Here is a 21,755-nt window from a genome sequence, read left to right on the forward strand (position 1 = left end):
AAATTCAATATATGTATTATACAGTATCTGATTTAAGGGCCATATTCTTTGCTGGTTTGAAAATTGTTCAATAAGAATAAGAATAAGAATAATAAAACGTTTTTTCATCATCCTGAAAAGACAAATGTAATGGACATAACTCAACTTTATAGCAGAATATATTTCAGAAAAAAAGCCCTAGTATTAATGATAAAATAAAATAATTTAACTTTCTTACTGTTGTTCAAATTATTATGTTTATTATTAATTATACAGTTTCTTATTAGAGTTTGGTAAGGTTTTGAAAATGCTAGATAATAATAACAATAATACAAATAAAATCATCGCACTTCCTGCTCTTTGCTGTGAGACGTATTGACCAATCAGGGGAGCGGGCTGTATTGGACGCATGCGCACTGCGTGTGTACGTCCTGTTCTTTCCCAGCAGTCCAGAGGAGCAGAGTCCAGCTCAGAGAGACGTTTCTCCAAACTACTGACGAAACGTGAGTTTATTAAAGCGTTAACTTATCGCTGAATGTCGTCACAGTGTTAATATTGTACTTTGGCTTGCTAACAGTTTTCGAAAAGGTTGTTTACGGGCTGTCGTACGTCGCTAAACGCAAACAACGTCATACCAAACAAACCAACTCCTGTCCAAACAGAGCGACCTCACACAGTCCCGTGACGGATCACCTGCTTCTTAACTGTGGGTTGCACTTGACTTGTGTTCAGGTGGAGAGCTCTTGTTGTTGTTGTTATTTATGTTGTTTTGTGTGTGTCGTGTTTCAGAGGTGAGGTCTGCTCTGTAGGATCCAGAAGTTTTTCCACGTCAAATGTGAACTCTGTATTGATTTCATTTCATTTCAGCTAATCCAAAGTAGTTGTACCCCCCCCCCCCTTCCTTCCCCTTTAACCGTGTGTTCCTCTCCTCTTCCTTCTCCTCCATGCTTTTACTTTCATTTCCTCAGTGTGGACTCACTGCAGAGGGAAGGAGCCCTCATCATGGCCACTGCTGCTGTGTCCCCTGCTGTTCCTCCATCCGCTAAAAACAGCCTGAGAGAGGATCTGACCTGCGCCATATGCTGCGACTTGTTCCGCGACCCGGTCATGTTGGACTGCATGCACCACTTCTGCAGACCCTGCATCTCCAGGTACTGGAGAGGAACCCAGGGGCCCGTGACCTGCCCGCAGTGCCGCAAGGTGTTCACCTGCAGGCAGTTTCAGACCAACTACCTGGTCACCGCCATGGTGGAGAAGGTCAGGGCCACCACCTCGCAAACGTACATCCAGAACCTGGAGGTGAGTTCGCCCCTCTGAGTCTACATAGAGTAACCATCATCCTGTTGGCTTCCTTCCACCGTTTTATTCTTGGTCATCTGGGGAGTGGTAATCTTAAACAAATAACTTCCAGAGTTAATACATTATTTATCAATAAGCGTTCTGTAACCTTTGAGTTGTGTACGTTTTGAATACAGTGTTCTAGTTTTCTATTCAAATCAACATCTGTGTTTATTTCCCTTATCTTAAAACATATCTCGCTTGAATTGCTCGGGACAAAGTTCCCTCGACACTCACTTTATATTACTTTGTATGACAGGATATGTGGCAAAACAAAACACAATTATAATGTTAAATTATTGACATCTGTCCAGGATCTGAAAATACCATTTCATGAATGTTTGCCAGTTTGATCGTCTTATTTCTGATGACAGATGAGTTGTGTCTAGGGTTGCAAAATTCCGAGAATATTCAAAGTTGGAAACTTTCCATGGGAATTAACGGGAATATATGGGAATTAACGGGAATAATAGAGATAGTGCACGTTGAATTGTTCTGTAGAATAAGATGAGAAAAAAGTTTGTAAAAAAACACTTTTACATTGTTGGCCAAACAATTGGAACCGTCTGTAAAAATATTTAAAAATTGTTGGATAAATGAACATAAATAGGCTAGATGAACAGATGAACAATCCTCAATCAGCATGCTAATATATTTCCCCCAGTAATATCATAGAAACTTACCTGACTATTCCTGCACACTACAGCAGGCCTCAATAGCCCTGCTGTAGTGTGCAGGATGTTGGGAATTATATTTGCATGTGATGGAAGAATGCACAGTGGAGGGTTGAAATTCAACGTGCAGCGTGTGCTGCATTCCATACAACTTTAAAATAGAGTTTTGAATGAACTTTTTATTGATCAGTGTTTAATTTGCGGTTTTTTTTTTCTTTCAAAATTCCCAAAATTCCCGAGCTTAAATTCCCATGGAAAGTTTCCGGAAATTTACTGAAAATTTTCCGCCCCTTTGCAACCTCAGTTGTGTCATTTTTTGCCTTTGCCATACTCTTCACTACGGCCTCGTCATCACTGTGGACAACCTCTGTTATCGCCTAATCCCCATCTCACACAGAACTTTCTTTTGGCAGGTGCTTCGTCCTCCTTTTCCTCAGTGGGTTTTTATTTGTTTTAAAATTCGGTCTACTCCTTGTAGATTTTGCCATATCTCCCTAAATTTGCCCCTACCCTTGATTAGCTATTGTTCCCTGTTTGGTTATGGTTTTTGGTTGTGATCAGATGTTTGCAAATGCTCTGACAAACAAGACCAGGTCAAAACCTAGCACATGGCTGGACCATATAGTACATGTTATGGTACAGTAACACAATAAGTAACATATTAATGACGTAATTGCATCATATAGCCCTTTTTCTGTTTGCACTTCGGCTCATTAAACAGACTTCTTAAGAGGGGGGCTGGTACAATGCGTTGAATGTGCGTTTCAACTTATTCAGACATTTTCAATCACACATAGCTCATCCAGGTAATATTTAGAAAAGTTCAGGATTGTAGTGCTTGTCTGTTCGCAGCTTTTTGTTCTGCGTGCAAACCCCCATCTGGTTACAAACTGCTCCACCTCTCTGACTCACTGAGTCAACTCCAAATGCAAAAAACACATCAGCAAGCTTGTGAACTTAACACAAGAGTTGATTGATGAAATGACTTGTTATGTGCAGGTTGATGAACAAAAAAACAATAACCAAAATAAATAAAATTTGAATTAGTAATAAACTCACTGTTTGGGGTCCTGCACTGAGAAACCGGCCCTAACAAGTTGGAGCTGCTGGTTGTAGCAGCATAGTCAGCGATGCAGTGCTGTGTTTCCCTAAATTGCCTAGATTGTCTTGCGATAATCTATTTAGTCCTGTAACAATATAATGATCATAATGAACCAAATTAAAATGAAACTGTTGCAAGCATAGATTCACTCAGCCCCTCCCAGCTCTCTCTCTCGCTCTCTCTCTCTCTCTCTCTCTCTCTCTCTCTCTCTCTCTCTCCCTCTCTCTTTCTCTCTGTTTCACGCTCTCATTAGCTCTCTCTCTCTCCTCCCTGCTTTTCAGGATCTGCTGACCCAACATAACAATTTATGCAGTATATATATGTCTCTGTTAAGGTATTATCATTGTTTTATATATACATTTATGTACACTACATTGTTTTTGAGTTATTGACTAGTTATTTATTTAATCTGCCATGGTTTCTGTCCACACTCTGATTTAATTTTACATAATTCTTGTCCAGAAACAGCTGAAAGAGACGTTGGAGAGCCACCGCCTGCGGAGAGAGGACTACATCAACAGTCTTCACAGAGAGAAAGACAAGATGGAAACAATAAAGGTACAACACTGCTCTGGGAGGGAGACTGGAGGGATGGCAGCACTTAACAGATAAGAACACACATGTTCCTGTCTAATGGCTGTTTGCAATACCTCGTCCTGCATGTTTAGTTGTGTTTGCAGATGTGGAAATTGACACTTTGAGCTTTGATATGTAAAACCTAATGGGTTTTTGCTTGGCTGCATAAATACCTGTCTAGCACTTGACTCATTTTAGTGTCAATTGTGCAGAGGGAATCCTTACAGGATAATGTTTCCGTCAATTTTGCATTGGGAGAGAAAACCTGTTGCATTAAACCAAGAACCTTTACTTTTGCTTTAAGTTACATAAAAAATGGACGAGACTTGCATACATGAAATTGCACTAGGACAGGGGACAGAAAGGAAAGCATAGCTAATGTATTTAAGGCAGATGGATGGTAAAGAGCTTGAGTTTATCTGTGCAGGCTGTGATGAGATGATGAACAGGAATTCTTTCCTCTCGTTGTTCGACACTTTGTCTTTCCTGCAAAGTGTTGCTTCACTGTCTCTTTTTTCCTCTTTAGAAAAGTGCACTCGAGTGGGAGTAATTGGGTGTTTCTAAAACCCAGCCCTCCGTGATGGAGCATCAATCTTATTCATAGTTGCTCTAGCGCCCGAATGAAGCCTCCTGCTTTAAAGTGAAGGAAATAAATGCAGCAGCAAGCCTCAGGTCGACAGTTCCTGTTCACAATCATAACTTTTCATAACCATAGATGTAAATGAAATGAAAAGCAATATTAAAATCCTAATATTAATAATAAATTATTCGGCCTTGCTGGCGGTTTTCTTTTGTTTTTAATGCTCATGTATACAAGATGCTCAGTTTTTGCAAAAGTCTCTGTTAATATATGCTTATATACAATCAAATTTAATCGTCCACCTTTTGAGTATGTGTTTATTTGATTTTAAATACAACGTCATCTTAATGTTTAATGTCTGTACGACAATATTAAATGCCGTCTTAGTTTGACAAGGATATGAGTGAATTTTTTACAAGTATTCGCTGGGAACTAACGTTTGTACAGAGCCTGTTTCATGAGGAACATAACACAGGCATCATGGTCAGTAAATCGGCATTAATGCAGACTCGCTGCTGGAGAGTGTATAATTTATTGTCAGTCCCTGCTGTTTGGATTGGGAACCCTCCTTACAAACACGCAGACAGAGTGGAAGTGGATAGCGAGAGAATGCGGGGTGTGATTTGTTAAAACAAGCCACTTGGCATCTTATCTAACTCCTTAAGTGGTTGAGGAAAAATTACAGCGCTGCCAAAATACAATCTTGCTTTAACATCCCTGAATCCTCCCTTCAGAGATCTGGAGCAGATCTGCAGGTCCGTGTCAAAGCGGAATTCCGAGCTCTCCATCAGATACTTGACGATGAGGAGTCGTGTATGCTGGAGCAGCTGAGGAGGGAGCAGGAGGATGAGCTGGAAAAGGTCCAGCGCCACCTGGAGGCTGTCAAACTGGCGGTGAGGGAGCTGGAGGAGAACATGAAAGTGCTGCAGCAGGCTAGTGCCTCCACTGACCACATCATACTGACCGAGGTGAGCGCCTTAGTTTGGACAAAAAGTCTAAGTGTGTATTAAAGTTTGTGTTTCTCAAAGTAGCTGTCGTGCCATGAATTCATCATATCTGAAAAGCATGTCATCTAATTTGATTTGTTTGAAACTATAGTTTTTTTTAACCCAATTTTTCTTTCATTTCCTGCTGCAGCTCCCACAGCTAAGGTAAGTGTTCATTTTAGTGTTACTACTGATTGCCTTCGGCACTTTGTTCCTGTCATGTGCTTATTTGATTTCTAACTGGATTTGTGCAGAGAACAAATGGTTCGAGCTCAAAGTTTGTTTGCCTTTTTCCCACCACAGACCATATACACAGGTGGATGCTGCCCCAGAGTTCGATATAAACACTTTCAGCAACAAATACATGGCCCCCTTACAGTACATCACATGGAGAAAGATGTTCAAGTCTTTGAAGCCAGGTAATTTCCCCTCTTATGTGCATCACAGGGAAAAGATTTCAGCCAAGAACCAGTTCTGCCTCATAAAGGGGAGTAATTAAGATGTTGAAGTGCTAACAGAATCACAGTGATGACACCACTGTTCCAGTGATGGGATATTTATTTAATTTGAAATCTGTTGAATTCTATTACTGAGTAAATCATCAGTATTATCACTTTATTAATTGTTTTATCCCTAAGGTCCGTCCCCGCTAACGTTTGACGTTGACACAGCGCACCCGAGCGTCAGAGTCTCCAGGGATAAAACCTTGGCGGTCGAATGCGACGGCATGACATGGCACTCGGAAAACAACAAGCGCTTCCTCCAGTGCGTTAACATTCTGGCTGCCCAGGGCTTCCACACAGGGCGCCACTACTGGGAGGTGGAAGTGGGCTCCAAACCCAAATGGGACCTGGGCGTGGCATCGGAGGCCGTGGACAGACACTCGCGGATCAAGCTGGGACCAGAAAGCGGCTACTGGACTCTGCGACTGCGTAACAGGAACCAGTACTCCGCCGGCACCCAGCCCTGGACCAGGCTGCAGCTCGGGTCCTCCCCCCAGAGGCTCGGCATTTTCTTGGACTGCGAGGAGAGAAGGGTGTCCTTCTACAATGCAGACGACATGAGTCTGCTCTACTCGTTCGCCAATGGGCCGAGGGGCAAGGTGTTCCCCTTCTTCAGCCCGTGCATCAGCGGCAGCAGTCAGGAACCTCAGCCTATCAAACTCCTCCACTACCCGCCTGTTTGGCTGTCCGGCTAACATGGCCACAATCATCTTTTAAAAGCTTTTTAGTTTGTAGGAGCTGTCAATTCACTTATTGGCCAAAGCCTGTTCTCACACAGCAATTTGAGGACATTATTGCCATTGTTGCTTTATGGTGCCAAATCACAAGAAGGTTCTAGTTGCGATTATGACTGTTTATTACCAGATGCTTCTATTTCTTATCCAATATACATCTTTAAAGAAATGATATGAAAATCTCCACTTAAAAAAATAATTCCATTGTACTGTAGTCCTTCTGAAGAGGCTCATCAAGGCTGTTGGTGCGATCAGCACAAACGCATTAAAAGCACACTATCATTTCGGGTTTAATGTAGTGAAGCTGAGATGCATCTAATCTCAGGCTCCACACTGTTCAGCCAATGATCAGCTCTACATGTAGACCTGATCTTTCTAATGATTATCTCTGTCTGTCGACTCACTTCTAAACTGTTTTTTTTTTTATCTACCTTGAGTCAAATCATCATGATAGAATAGAATTTTACTTTGAGATTCTGTTTAATAAAATAGATTTACCTGATTTATACATTAGTCTGAATTGAATTGTTGGTATGTTTTTATTTGGGATGTTTCTTGATGTTACTTTATAGCACTTTATGAGTTTCTTATGCTGATTCCACTTCTGTTGATTTGTCATTGCACGTTTATTTGTACACTTTACATGTGCCTAGAACACGTGGTATCATGCACTTGATTGTTTATTAGTTGTGGCTGAGAGGACGACTGGGATTCAGTCCATGCAGCACATTTAGCATTGTTGTCATATCGTTTAGATGCTTCATCGTGTACATGATCAAACACACAAAACGGTTATTGTAACAAAATGTGCTGATACAAATAATAAACCAGATCACTTCTTTCTTAAATAAACGCTGTCTTGGATTCTTTTTTCTGCAGCTGTTGCACTGCACACTGTCACGACCTCACTTGAAATAATCAAGGATGTTATTAAGCATCATCAAAGCAGAGCACGCCACCCAGAACGCGGCACTTGAATCCAGAGCTATTCGGCAAGAGCGACAGGCAGAGGGTTGTTGACTCCCCTGCACCTGGACCGGAGCGTTTGAACACACAGGCAATCTCTGACACTCCAAACAGCGAGGATAGGCGGGCTCTCGGTTATCTTCACAAACACACGAGAGCCCTGGCGTCCTGTTTCCTGCTGTCAGGTGAAAGGTCGGATAAACAGAGTGACAGTGGCGACTCCTCTGGACTGCCGGGATGGCCCTCGGGGGCACGCCGCAGCCGGCTGCTGTTGCCTCCTCTGCTGACTGGAAAAGGGGCACAATGAACTGCACCAGAGGGGACCCATGCTTTTCCTGCCCAGCGGCTATATACCCCATATGGGTGTGAGTGCACCGACAGCTCACATATCACACACTAATACAACTGGGCGAGACCGGAACTAACTCAAGCTCCTGAATTGAATAGAGCTTTAGTATTAAAACAATCATGTCCAAATACATAATCCTCTCTGCTTAACCCAACTATATTCTGTTCAAAACACCTTCAGAGTCCAGGGGTCAATTTTGGACAACAGTCCCCTTAAATACAATCCAACTGCACAAACATTTACATTAGTTCTCTAAATATGCCAGATTTTTTTTGTCATCATGATGCATGAAGGATTGCCTGGAAATCAGTGAAAATGTCAAAATAAAGCTGTTATATTTCAATGTTAAAGTGAAATAAACGAATTCTGGATCCACCCATTGGTTTGGATCTGGTCAAAAATCCAATGGGTTCTACTTTGGTCCATGTCCCATCCCTCCGTCAAGTTACATGGAAATCTGATCTGTAGATTTTGCGGGATCCTGCTTACAAACAAACAAACAAACAAACAAACAAACCTCCTTGACTGTGTATATACACACAAAGTGTTTGCCAACACGTTTTAGGATCTCCTCGAAAACGAGAGGATTCATCTAAAGGGGTTCATCCCATGACCATAACGTTTCTAATGTTCGCTAAATCGACTTTATAAAGTGACAATATGTCAGTGCTATGTTTACTGCTTGTTTTGTGAAGAGTAAAGTTAGTAGTAGATTGAAACGTTACTATTATTTAAAGGAAAGAACTCCAACTCATACATTTGCTTGGAGCTGCAAGGGTTCACTTGACCAGCCCCCTACCACTTAATGCATTAGCTTCACAGCTAATCAGTCTGTAAATAATTTATAAGCAGACATGCTGCTGTGCTGCTCCTTCCTCTGACCAGGCAGTCCTTCATAATTGAAAGCGAACACGACCTACAACTGGAGAGAAATTTTGGCCAACAATCAAAACACAACTGAAAAAAGACCCACCTGAGCAGTGACAGCCACTTCAAAGCAGCTTGGCAGTGGGCTTCGCCGCGCACGGGCCCGTGGGTGTGAACTTGGGCAGTGAGCAGCGGGCTGCATGCGTGCACCACATCCTTCCTCTGATATGTGCCGTGGATCTGTAATGTGTTTCCTGACCTGAGGATGGGCCGGATAGAGTGCTGGCACTTCAAGGACGGGTCCTTGAATCCTCAGCTGTCTCTCAGGAGCCAGCAGGATTATAAACTCAAACTCTTTTCATCTGGCTCGGCGGGGGCCATCACGCTGTCCTGCATGACAAGTTATTGTTTGTTATGTGGTCTGAATGCTAACGTGTGCAGATTGTTATTATACTGGACACTCGAGTGTTTTTATTGCCTTTATGATCTTATTGGTTCTTACATTCATAATGAGATTTGGTTACTCTCTGGACAGAGCTTTTTTACACTATCAGCACGATTTAGTGTGTTTATTTTCTTCTAAAGCCGAGGGCACTGCGGGGCTCCGACCAGGGGAACACTTTAATTACAACCATTCAATCACAGCATTGTGTTTTAAGGTCACAGAGGTGCTTTGCTGTAAGAGATCTGAAGGGACATGCATTCCCACACAACAACCCAAAATGCTCCTTTGACCCCTGTTATTCCCCACACTGCTGATGTTAGCGCCTCCATTGCTCTGAATTCACAGAGAATAACAACACAGTCATATTGAGAGAAAAAATATTAGTTTCTCAGTCGTCTTATCGACAGCTGCTTGATGGGGGGGCGGGTTTTCAGCACAGTGAAGGCAGTCAGCAGAGAGTCTGGAGTCAGCCAGTGTTGTTGTTGTTGTAATGGATTTCCAAATACAGCGTTCTATTGATTTTACAGTGCTCTGCTGGTGTTGGAAAAAAAAAAAATTGGCAGCAAATTGTACACAATCATAGATATAGGTCCCTCAACCATGTCTGTTATCTGTAGATTTACGTGTGTGCGTGTGTGTTTGCAGGAGTGGTTGCATGTTGCTTCCATCTCGTTCTCACTGATTAGTGATTTACAGATATGATTTGGAGCAAGTAAATAAGAAATCTTGCCTTGATATACGTGTTTTTGTTTGTGTGCGTGCGTGTCTGTGTGTGTTGGAGAGAAAGAGCCGTCACCCAGGTGCCCTCACCTCCTACCCTCTTTTGACTTTTCATTTCCCAGTGTATATGGTACATGAGTTTTCAATTTCCAACAACTGTCTCTGTAAAATAGACAGGGTCTACAGCACCTCACCGTTGCTCTTAGTACATGCTTTTCATTCACACACTGAAGACTCCCTGAGGAGGATGGGCACGGGGGTGGGGGGGAGGCTGGAGGAACTCTGCACAGTTAAGCTGTGGCTCTGAGTCATTGTTCCATCTGACCCTTTGCAAGGATAAAGACAAGCTGTTACAGAGCGACTCCCAAGGCCCCTCTGGTCAGCGTGTTGAAACTGGAGAAGAATTTGTGCTCTTAATAAGAAAAGGACCCTTCTACCCCAAATTAATAACAAGCATTTGACCTGAACAGGTCAGTTTACGCTGACATTAATGGTGTCAGAGGAGTTACAGACCAGATATAATTGACCGATGGTAATATTCTTCTTATTTCCCTCCAGAGGCCGTGTCTCTGTTCTCTCAGTGCGGGTTGTTTGCTTCATGTGGTGATGCCACTGCCATTTTCCTGTGTTGCATTCAGAAGAATTTCCGATTTTATAAAGATGACCTGCCAAGCTATTTGGAGACATTTCAAAATCAGAGGAGGAGAATAATTATCATGATAATAACAAACGAAGGTCTGTAGAACGGCCTGTGCTCAAAATGTTTCCTAGACAGGAGATGAAACATATGATTTTCTGGGAGCGACAACTGGCGCGTGGATGTCTTCACATTTTTGTAACTTCTGTTCAGCACCAAGTGTTTATCAAGTTTGGATGTCTGTATCTTCTGGGTTCTTCCAGGAGCGATTTGAACACTCACAAAATATGAAAAATAACCTCCATATCAAGTTATTTGTACAAGAGAAACAAACTGAAATTCTGCATCTCTTTCTGAGCATTATAAATCCACTGAACTGTGTGACCTATACTTTCATTTATAATCTAACAAAATGTATAATATGCTTAAAGGTCTTAAACACAGAATATTTCACTAGTCTTGACTGGCTTCACAACACGTTATTCTTCAAATTATATGTATTATTTACACAATATATTATCATTATGAGACACTTGAAACATAGAAATGTATTCTTTAAATTATACATATTATTCAGATGATTTATTAGCCCATATATAATATAGATATATAAAATGCTTTTTTGGTCTCACTTATGCTCCATAGCATGTTGTAAACATCATATTGCAAAACTTGTATATATATATTATATATATATATATATATAATATTATGTATGGGTGTATTAAATTCTCTATTATTTATATTCTTTAATAGTTTTTCTATTATCATACAAATATATATCTGTTTAAAAAAAATTCATACAACCTATAATGCCTTGTGTGTTCATAATGAGATATTTCTATCCACCATCAGAAGTATGATGGCGCCAACCTATGCAAACAGGGGACACGTGCACGCACGTACCACGCACACACCTCCAACTCAGCGTGTTTTATATGAACTGGACGGACGCGTGTGCATGCGCTCCCGTCACGAGCGCAGGAAAGGGAAATCATTGTAAATCCCATTCAGAGCCCGATGCATCCTCCAACCAAGCGGGAGGGAGAAAAAGTTGTTTTTTTACTCTTTTCCTCAGTTTCTGCTCCCTCCTCCTCTCTGACACACACACACACACACACACACACACACACACACACACACATGCACGAACGCACACACACAAACACACCGACTGACATCCACCTGAGTTGGTTCTCCATCCGCGCACATTCATTCAAACCAGCTCTCCACTCTCGCTCCATCGGAGTTCGAACTTATAACAGCCTCGATTTCTTTCTCCCTTTTCTCTTCATTGTTTTGACTCTCACACCAGGAGGCTGAGGACTGAAGACTGCTGCTCTTCTGGACCGGAGATCTGGAGATGAAGACAGTCTCTACGCTTCTCTGTCGGACTTGGATTGGATTAGCGGTTGTCTCAGGTGAGGAGGTTTCTCGCCCTCAAAGTTTCCAGCGCACTACTTTTTTACGTGGTGGTCGAGCTCACCGTTAACGCTAAAGTAAATAATTGATCCTTTATTTACTTTTACAGAGCTCAAAGTTTTTATTCCAGTTAAACTGAGAGATTTAAACCGAAGCTGGGTGGATCCTGAATTTTGAGACTTTTCTGATTTTAATGACTTGTTTTCGAGATGTTATATTTATTAGAACGTCTAGGTTATTTTATAATGAACATCGAGAAGTCCGCTAAATCCCTCATGTTTGCATAAGAAACATCATTTTTCTGTCTAAATCCACTGAATTAATGAGACTCCACTTGCAGTTAGGCACTAGGGGGAGGCATGCTGATACCGTGTTTGATAAAGAAGCAGCTGATAATTGATGATGCTCAACTGAAGCAGGAATAAACAGAGGATTTTTTTTTTCCAGTTCTACAGTGTTTTACATTATAGTTTATGTGAGCCTATGTAGGTCAAGATTTTAGGAGGCAGAGTGGGAGCGGAGCTGACTCATGTACTGGACATGAGGAGGGTAAAGGGACAGAGAGGGGGAAGATTCCTTCACGTCTTAGAGTCGGGCCTTTTAATGTAATTTTATTTCTGTACACCAAGTGAAAGGTGGGAGAATATTCAGTACATTACATTTCATTGAGCTGAACCTTTTATCCAAAGAAACTTGCAATAAGTGGATCCAACGATGAGGGTACAAACCCAGAACAACAAGAATCAAGAAAGTACAACATTCTTCAAGATTATCACTTGTGTCCAGTACAGAACAACTTGTTGCAAGGATTTCTGGGTGATTTCCTGTGTGATCTGCCACCACATCGTGGGCTTTTATGATTTCAGAAACTCATTGAACAAGCTGCAACTACTATAACAGACTTTTAGATTTTAAGCACTTTGTTTTATTTGCACAGATTTATATTGTTTACTTGAAAGAGAGTCGACTAATCGACTATATTACTTTGAAATCTGGTTGAGAATTGTTTGAAGTTTACCACAGTTTTCCGGCACTGACTGAATGTAGTGCTTGGCGATACGGCCCAAATGATACAGAGATAATACATTTTTTTTCCACATCATATAATGATTGAGATAAATGTACAATAATTATTTCTCTTCAGTTTAAAGACAGATTTTTTCTCCTGAGTGAAGGCTTTGGTTTTAAACTTGTCTTTATGAGAATGACTAACTCAAAGTGAAGTAGATCATTTATTTGTAATACCTCCTCACTGTGTTTTGCGTGAAGATTATATTGAGAATGTGATTGTCTGAGTTGTGCATCACTGATTTGGGTGGAACATCTGTTTTCATAAAGACCATGGAATATGTCTGAGAGGAGCAGACACCATATGGCTGCTCAAATCCTAACTTCAGGCTGGGGGGGGGGGGGGGGGTCACTGGACATTCAGAGGAACAGATAAACAGTGGCTCTGTTTCTCCGGTGAAGGGATGAGGACCCAAACCAGCGGAGGTCCACAGACTAAAGACAAACACATCCATTTCAGGCGAATCGCTGACCTCGGATCAGTCACAGTAAACCTAATCAAGGTTCTGCGTTGATATCGATTGTACAACTTCTGGTGTCTTCTCTATTCACCGGGCTACGTGCTCTGTAGGGGCTTTATCCAAACCCAAAGCAAAGTCAAAACACACAAACTAAAGTTTTCTCATTCATCCACAGTGTGTGTCTTGGAAATGTGTAGCTCTGTCTGACAGTTCTGTCCTCTGTCTATAAGGCTGCGCATGGTTGATACGTGAAAAGACTTATTTTCAACATTTAAGTAGAGGCACAATGTCCTGGAGGCAGAAAAAAACAATACTTTTAAATCAGATACTCAAGTTTTTCAATTACACCCTCACAGTGGGTACTCGTGAGACTGAGTGCTACATAGGGGAGAGAAAGAGACCATGTCCAACCTGTGTGCATGTGTGTGTGTGTATGTGCGTGTGTGTGTCTTTGTGTTAAATCCAACACTGACCCAACTCAAATGTAGAAAAGCTATAAACGACTTACCCTTTGTTGCCGTCTGACTTTAAAAGTCTCTTGTTGAATAAGTTATTTGTTTGCTTTTTATTTATCAATTAAATCTTTATCGAAATAGAAATAATAGGAAATATAAGCAGACATTTTAAATGATAAGAAGTAAAAGATTCCCATGTCACATATAAGTGAAATGTGATGTGAGAAATTCAATTAAAACAAACGAAGGAAGTGTACTGCATTCAGTCACTGGGGCTCAGAACAACTTATTAGTTATCTAAATTTTAAAAGTCTTGTGCTTGAATATTAAATACTTTATCCCTCAAAAAATATCTTTAAATCCCTGATATATTTTCAGCTTGAGGAGTTCCACATTTCAATGAGATCATGCTGAGAGCCCTGGTTTCCCATCGTTATGATCAGCGGGCAGGGTTGAAGGAGAGCGGTCTGTGGACCTGCCCAGGAGTCACTGTCCCTGGTAGAGGGGGGGTAAACACAGCAGTTGCATTTTTTTTGGAGTTTTGAGATTTCACCCCGAGCCATTTCCTACCATCCTCCTGTCACGCTCTGTCTCTGGTTCGAATTAGGCTGGTTTGAAAACATTTATTACACAGCTACAGACCTTCTGCCTCATTTTAAAGAGACACGTTGGCGCAGCTCCTCTGGTTAAGGATACTACTTAAATGAGTTGTGAATCCCTGATTGATTCACCTCCTCCTGTTTTTGTTGCATGATAATTAGCTGTTAACATTCCCGGTCAAAGAGGCCACATATGAAAGCTGCAAATCTTTTCTTTTTCTGGGGGTTTAAAGCAGAGCTCCAGAGCCAAATGATCTTTGGCTTACCCTGGGTCTCGGGTACATATTGTTGATATTGCTTTTAGCAGAGTGTTTTCTGTACGCATACCTCTGCTTGATCAGATCATCCCAGAAATCTGACTCTTGACTTTGGGTATTATTCTTGTCGTCCACTTATAGTGGTTGAGTTGTTTTAGCCAACAATAGCCCCCTATTCTCAGCACTGATCTCGGGATTCAACCTCAGGACTCTGAGGAGCAGACCCTCGGTGTCTGTCCTTGAGTATCTTGTTCTATCAGCTGGAGAGCAGCTCGGATGAGAGAGGAATGCTGCTGCCGCTGCTCCGTGTGGGAAGCTCTCTGCAGTCAAGTCCAAATAAATAGGGAGTCCGGTGCCTCACTCATCACTGGCATGGAGCAGTAAGGCCCTTTGGGCATTCGGATGTCTGGTCACTCACTTTCTCATCATGCTAAAGACCCGACACCCCAAATATGGCTAGAGCTGAGAGATAAGCTCTTTCAACACCAGCAATCTGCGGCAGAAGCCAAATATGTTTAAGCTGGTGTTAGTAAGTTGATGAAAACCATCTGTGGTAATGCTGTAGCTGGATTTCTGACCCCTTAATGTTTTCTGTGGCCAGTTTTTAGCCGCACTTGCAGCATGGCTCTTTGGATGGCACAGTCAGTTGGTTGGTCCGTGATGTGGGTCAAAACCGAAAATATCAATAACTGCTGGATGTATTGCCATTCAAAAAAATCAGTATTTTTCAAAGCTGTCTGTCATAAAAGTTGTGGAATAATGCCTGGTGCCACAAAGATATCGTACAAAGCCAAGACAGACAACTTTCTCATGTGATCACTGGTGTTATTGGTTGTGTGTGGGTGAGTTGGGTGAATAATCTTAATGCTACTACAAAAGTTTTCCTGGACACAGTGGTTCTTTCACTACATCAACAATCTGGAAAGGCAGCTGAATCCAGTGAAGCATGATACAGGTAACTAGAGAGTTGTGGTAGCAGGCTTTATGTGACCGATAGCTGCCGCACGGTAGATGACTGTGTTGATGCGGCCAAAAACCTTGCACCTTTTCAATGTACAGTGAGCAGACGTGTCCTGAGGGAAAACTAAACCCGCCACAGTTTGGGTCGTTAGCTGCGTTTGTCTTCCCTCACATGCCTCAGAGTGCTGCAGTACATTTCAACATTGACATTCTGACCCTGTGTTAAATGGAACACTGACTGAATACCTGCTGCATGCACATTGCAGTGCCACGTTCCGCTCTGCCTCCTCTGTATGTCCAGATCATAGTGTGGATTATTCATTGCAGCTATTCACTTGACTATTTTTCCATTACTGTACATCTGCTTGTACCATTTGGTTGATGTCGTTGTGCAAGTTTGCCCCCAAACATCTTAAAATGCACATATGTTATAAGGAAAATCGGACTAAGTGAGCTGTCAGAAAGATGCTGGTATGGCTGAGGACTCTTGGGGCTGGTTTTGCCAGAATAGAAAAAGGTTTGAACAAGTTGATCAGTCATAAGACGGCTGAAGTGTGTTGTTTTAGTCATTTAAGAGAAGGCAGAGATGAGATATTACATAGATGACGGGATTAGGACCTATTTTATGACCGTTCCTCGTGGGAGGTATTTATAGGGTTGAAATATTAGTGCAAAGAATGAAAAAACTGAGCTCAAACCAGGACTCCTTGCTCACCTCCTCACAGCGGCCCAATCATTCTGTGGAAGTAGTGATTGGTAGTTTCGAGAAGCTATGGAAATGATCGGATAAAACCTCCACCACCATCATTTCTGACAGCAAAGTACGTCAGGGAATGAGCTACAGAGAGAAGGTTATTTTTTGTAGGTGCTCATTCAGAATCATCCCGTCATGGTAATTTTCAGCGTCCTGAGAAATGAAATGAAAGGTTGGACGCAGCAGGCTCCCTTTTATCTCCGACCTTTTCTTTGCATCCTTCAGCCACTCTTTCACACTTGGAAAAATTACCATGCAGAGGAGGTCAGACCTATTGATTCTGTTATTTTTCCCCCTCTTTCTCACTCCTTTCTGTCAGGTTATGAGTTTCATATTGCAGTAAGCAGAGAGCGCAGAGGAATTAATTTCAGTAATGCTTTGCCCACAGAGTGATGAACTATGACTCTGAGTATATTAGCCCACACATGATGTTGTACGAGTGAGAACCATTAAACACATGAGTGCTTTTAGCAGGAAGATGAAATAGATTCTATATTGCTTTTGGTTGTGACTGACAATGAACTTTGCACATTTATCAGTTTAGCTTAAATTTGGCCACGTGCCACCATTTCGAATTTGTTTGTACAACAGCGTATTCGAGCCATATTGAATAGGTATGAGATTTTGAGAATCATTTGGTAATATTACGAGAATTGGGTTGTAATTGAGAGGAAAGTCATAATATTATTAAGAATGAAGTTGTAATTTAATTAGAGAAAAAATAATATCTCAAGAAAAAGACGTCAGATGAATAATATTTAATACAGATAAGTCCAAATATTTTGACATAACACCAAGGAAACCATGTGCTCGCTGGACCTTCATTCCCTCTGCAGACACACTCTACGAAACCGTTATGAATAGCAAACACACACACACAACAAAGAATAGGCTTAAGTTTCAACCACAAACAAATATTTTAAGTATTTTGTTATTACTGACGAATAACTTAACAATAAAATAACAATAGCATTCATTTAATCTCAGGCCATAGGCTGACCCTTTGATATTCACGAGGCTTTGTATCATAAAATTACAACTTCATTATTGTGGAATCATGACTTTATCAATGTAATAACTTTTTTTCTTTCAGAATTATGACTTTGTTCTTGTTATATTTCAGCTTTAATCTTGTAAAATTATAACTTTAGTAATGTTATGACTTTATCCTTATAACATTATGTCATTATTCTTGAAATCTAGTGTCCTTTCCCTTTAATTGGCCCTAATACTCAGTCGTATGTTTAGGTGATGGATATATTAAGAATTTAGAGAATCCAGAATTATGAGGGTTTGCATTCACAGTCAAAGATAACTTGCGACTATTAACACTGTAACAGCCATTGAAAAGACATTAATTGTAAGTAGTGTTGTCAAACACTGGAGGAAATTGCATTCTGCCTTCTATTGCCTTTAATAGTTGATCACACATGTTCTGAAGGCAGAAACTGGATCCTGGGACAGGTCGGCTGTTACGGGGATATTGCAACACACCAAATACGCTGCGTTGCTTAGAAACAAGCTTCATTGAGAGCGCTCATCGGATTAACAACAGCCACCGTCGCTGTATGTTCGAACACGCTGCTCAGAGTCAGGGAGCTGTGTGTTGGGAATCTGCGTAGCATGTGTCTGGTCGCTCACACCTCTTTCCTTGCCATCGGAGGTCGCTTGAGGTTCATGGGAAAGAGACCATTGGCCAAGCCTGAGGAAATTGTCAGCTTCCCTCCTTTAGGTATTCGGCACCATACTTGTTGACCCGGCACTCCATGCCCTGACCTTGTTTTCAGCTGCTGCATTGATTTAGCTCGCCGGTTACATCTGACATCGCAACAGAGACTTGTTTACTACCCAAAGGTCCAGGAATTAGGTAACAAGTGCAGTAACCGGTCTCCTTAAAGCTTGGCCTCTGAACAGTCACAGCATGGGTTTCAGGTGCGTGCAGGTCACCACACTCGGCCTGGATCACATTAATCTGTGGCACTTGCTTGTACTCAAAAAGATAATAGTTATTTAAGCAACAGAAATGTCATTGCCAGAAGCCAGGGCCAGGAGCAAGGACAAAGCATTTACCAGAATATGCGTTCTGTCTTTCTCAGCATGGGAAACCATTTCTCAATGATAGGAATGATGACATGCAAAAAAAAGGTTCAGCAGAGAGGAAGAGTTTGAGCTGTCCGGTGTGCCTGTGAGGCAGGTACAGGAAGATTTAGTCAGGGACACAGGAAGTTGGCCCAGATGGCTTGTTGTCGCGGCCTTAATTCCGCACCCCTCCTCTGGCAGGATGTTGGAAAGGCCTAACTCCTCCACCAGCGCAGAGGACAGGGATGTCATCCTCCGCACTGGTAACAATGAAATCAAAGCCAGGTTGCCAGTCAGTCCGTCGCCTGACTGTGGCCTGGCCTTGTGTCCAGATGACAGAGGAAGTGGACTTAATTTCTCTCAGATAGAGAGAGAGGGAGTATGTTATAGCCTGGGGGCCCGACCGACTCCACATCCAGAGAGCAGGTCTGCTCCGTGGCCTGCCTGGCCTCCAGTGCCTCGCCGGACACACGGGGGGGTGTTTCTATTTCAGATGTCTCAGCCTTGGCCCTTTGCCACATACTGTGTCACTGAAATAACTGCGGAGCTCTATTGTCGCCCACGCAGCGCTCCTTGACTCTGTAATAAATGTAGTTCACTTCCAGTTGTTACATTTGTTGTCTCATTCAGGACTGTTTAAACCTTTGAGTGTCACAAGAAGGGAAGTCACACCTGTATATGAGGACATTGGAATGGCCTGCCAGGCATTTCACTCATGTATCCAGTGTATAACCACGTGGCAACCGCACAAGTGCCTAATTATAATTCCCAATTTTTTAAACGACTCCCATGTCGCATCCTTTCTGCAGAAACCGAGGCTTCTGGAAAAAGCGTGACTTGTTAACACAAGGTTCCTCTTTTCCTGTTCCTGTCACATGACTGATCAGAGACAAAACTACAGAGGGAGCGGGGAAACACTAACGGCAACATCTCCTTCACTGTCCATGAAAAGGGGAACTGGGAGAAGCGTGAACGTGATAAAGAAAACAGGAAATTGGCTCCCAATGAAAAACATTGCGCTGCCTTTCACACGGGCGTCAATGCAGCCCCGTGTCACAGCCGTGGAGAGAGACGCGCTCGTCTTCATCTGTACCTTTGATGCTCTCCACTCTTTCCTGCCTTGTATCTGTCGACTTGTCACGGAAGCTTTGCATTTTTAATTGGCTTAGGCTGCCGTATGGAACCTAGGCCTCTCCCCAATGTGTGTGTGTGTGTGTGATTTATCTTTAGTCTCCAGGTGTCCTCCACTGGCTCGGAAGTCCAGCTTCAGTTCTCCCTAACTGCGACATAGCCACCGATATGAGCCCTGAGGAGAACTCAGAGAACTCAGCATAAGCACGTCCTCACGTACTTGAGCAATTCTACTTCTCGTTTGGCCATAACCCGTAAAAACACCAGCACATAATGCACTGAAAAAGAAACTATCATTGGCTCTGTAACTCTGTAAAGCTACTTTTCCATTATTTCCCATTTACAGCATGAGAAAGATAAATGGCTACACTAGATTGCTGTTTTCAAACTACACAGTGCCTGTTCACAAACACATTCAGCCATCAGTAGGGGCAGCAGACTTGAAAACAAGTGATTTGAGATGCAAAGCTTTTTGATTGATGTATTTCTACTGCCAGCGGGCCACAATACAGCTTTGCAGTTTTCCTTTTTATGAATTTGTTGTAGGTTAGTTTTTTTTGTTGCATGGGTACAACAGTATGAGACACTGATGATGTGCAGAATAGGTCTCTGGCTGGAGTTGAGCAGTTGAACGTTACAGTTACATCGTAAGCGTCCGTGTGCGCGTGGTTTTCTCCATTTATGTCAGCTTTACCGTGCATCTGCATATGTTTTGCAGGAGCTAGGGGATTACATATTTCACTGTTATCTATATCACATTTCCAGCATATCTCATAAACTGTTGCAGAACTCTGAGCGGAACCAGCAGCAGCAGCAGTCCTCTGCACCTCTTAGTATTCTGGCCCTTCAAACCTACGTAAAACTGAAGATGTTCCTCTGGGATGCTGTTAACACATTTACCACTGACAGGTAGGCAGTGGCACATCTTTCCTTTGTGTCCATCAGGTATTTGGAGTGGACACTTGCAGCACTGAAAAGACAGAAAGGCCCAGCTGTGTCAGATGTAGTCATTTCTATATCATCACATGGTTAGCACGTCTGCCAACAACATAAACCAAAGTGTTTCACTGCCTCCTACTTATCTGAATTAAAGTTTACCCAAAGCATTTATCATTTCCTCTCTTTTATTGCCGGTTTAAAACGAATATCAGGCTGAAATGTTGTTTTAGGCCTCTTGAACCGTCACGTTTGCTCGGCACATCCAGCTCGACCTGTTGCACCGTACACACACACACACACACACACACACACACACACACACACACACACACACACACACGCACACAAACGCACACGCGGATTCCACAGTGAGAATGGGTTTTCACAACAACAGAGGAAAAACATTTCTCAAGAGCAATCACATATATTTTTTTAAAAGGACACATTCAGTGAGCTGTTGCTCTCAGTTAAAACCAAACCAAATAGCTTCGTATGAAGAGTTGAATCTTCAGTAATTGTCCCAGTCAGAGTTTAATTAGTTTTGCAAAATCCCCAATGATCAGAGCGTCAGATATTATGAACGTAATGAGCCAGATCGCAAAGTTTATAAAGTCATTTCAAGTGCTTGAAACATAGAAAATTGGCAACAGGATTAATAATTCATCATAGTCAGAGGCTGTTAATGAGGTATTTATGTCTCTGTAGGATTTTACACATGAGAACAGGCCTGGTGTAATCGTACGATAAAAGCAGGAGTTGATCAACTATTAAGAATTTTCTTTTATCTCGTGGGTTAAAATTGGATGTTGCTTTTTTCCGTTGGTAGAGGCTAATCATCCAAACGCTGCTGCTTATCTCTGCGCCACCAGCTGGAATGCACGAGGAAAAGAAGGGAACCCAGCTCAAATATGTTTTTGGCTCGCTGCCCTGTGTTCACATATGTAAGATGGTTGTCAATGAGCCGAACCATTTGAGTTTTTGAGATGTTGATTTGTCAGATGTTGCTATGGCTGCAGAAAATAAAATATTTCAATAATGGTCCATGGGAGTGATTTAGCCTGTGGGTGAGACGGCAAATGTCCCAATCAGTTGCTCTCGACATTTTCCGGAACTTCTTCCTGACAGTCCCCTTGGAAACTTTCTGAGTGAGGCCATCTGAGAGTACACAGCGATC

At 42.1% G+C, this 21,755-nt stretch overlaps 2 protein-coding genes across 4 annotated transcripts in view; both read left to right on the forward strand.

The window, feature by feature from the left end:
* Nucleotides 1-391: 391 nt before the first annotated feature.
* Nucleotides 392-7,324, forward strand: trim105 (tripartite motif containing 105). 3 transcript variants are annotated; one of them, XM_053429122.1, is made up of 7 exons: nucleotides 392-482; nucleotides 948-1,278; nucleotides 3,556-3,651; nucleotides 4,984-5,217; nucleotides 5,387-5,400; nucleotides 5,539-5,654; nucleotides 5,874-7,324. In XM_053429122.1, the coding sequence occupies exons 2-7, from the start codon at nucleotides 982-984 to the stop codon at nucleotides 6,431-6,433; spliced, it is 1,317 nt and encodes a 438-aa protein (XP_053285097.1). In that variant the 5' UTR covers nucleotides 392-482; nucleotides 948-981; the 3' UTR covers nucleotides 6,434-7,324. The 3 variants fall into 3 exon arrangements, with proteins under 3 accessions (XP_053285097.1, XP_053285098.1, XP_053285099.1); XM_053429123.1 differs by lacking the exon at nucleotides 392-482 and adding an exon at nucleotides 489-770; XM_053429124.1 differs by lacking the exon at nucleotides 392-482 and adding an exon at nucleotides 489-711.
* Nucleotides 7,325-11,444: 4,120 nt separating this feature from the next.
* flt4 (fms related receptor tyrosine kinase 4) overlaps nucleotides 11,445-21,755 on the forward strand; it is a 52,640-nt gene continuing 42,329 nt past the window's right edge. Inside the window, exon 1 of the mRNA XM_053428437.1 lies at nucleotides 11,445-11,877. Within this exon, the coding sequence (XP_053284412.1) occupies nucleotides 11,820-11,877 (58 nt within the window). The 5' untranslated portion in view covers nucleotides 11,445-11,819. The remainder of the gene's footprint in view (nucleotides 11,878-21,755) is intronic.

Source organism: Pleuronectes platessa, chromosome 8, assembly GCF_947347685.1.
Source record: "Pleuronectes platessa chromosome 8, fPlePla1.1, whole genome shotgun sequence".
Taxonomy (NCBI): Eukaryota; Metazoa; Chordata; class Actinopteri; order Pleuronectiformes; family Pleuronectidae; genus Pleuronectes; species Pleuronectes platessa.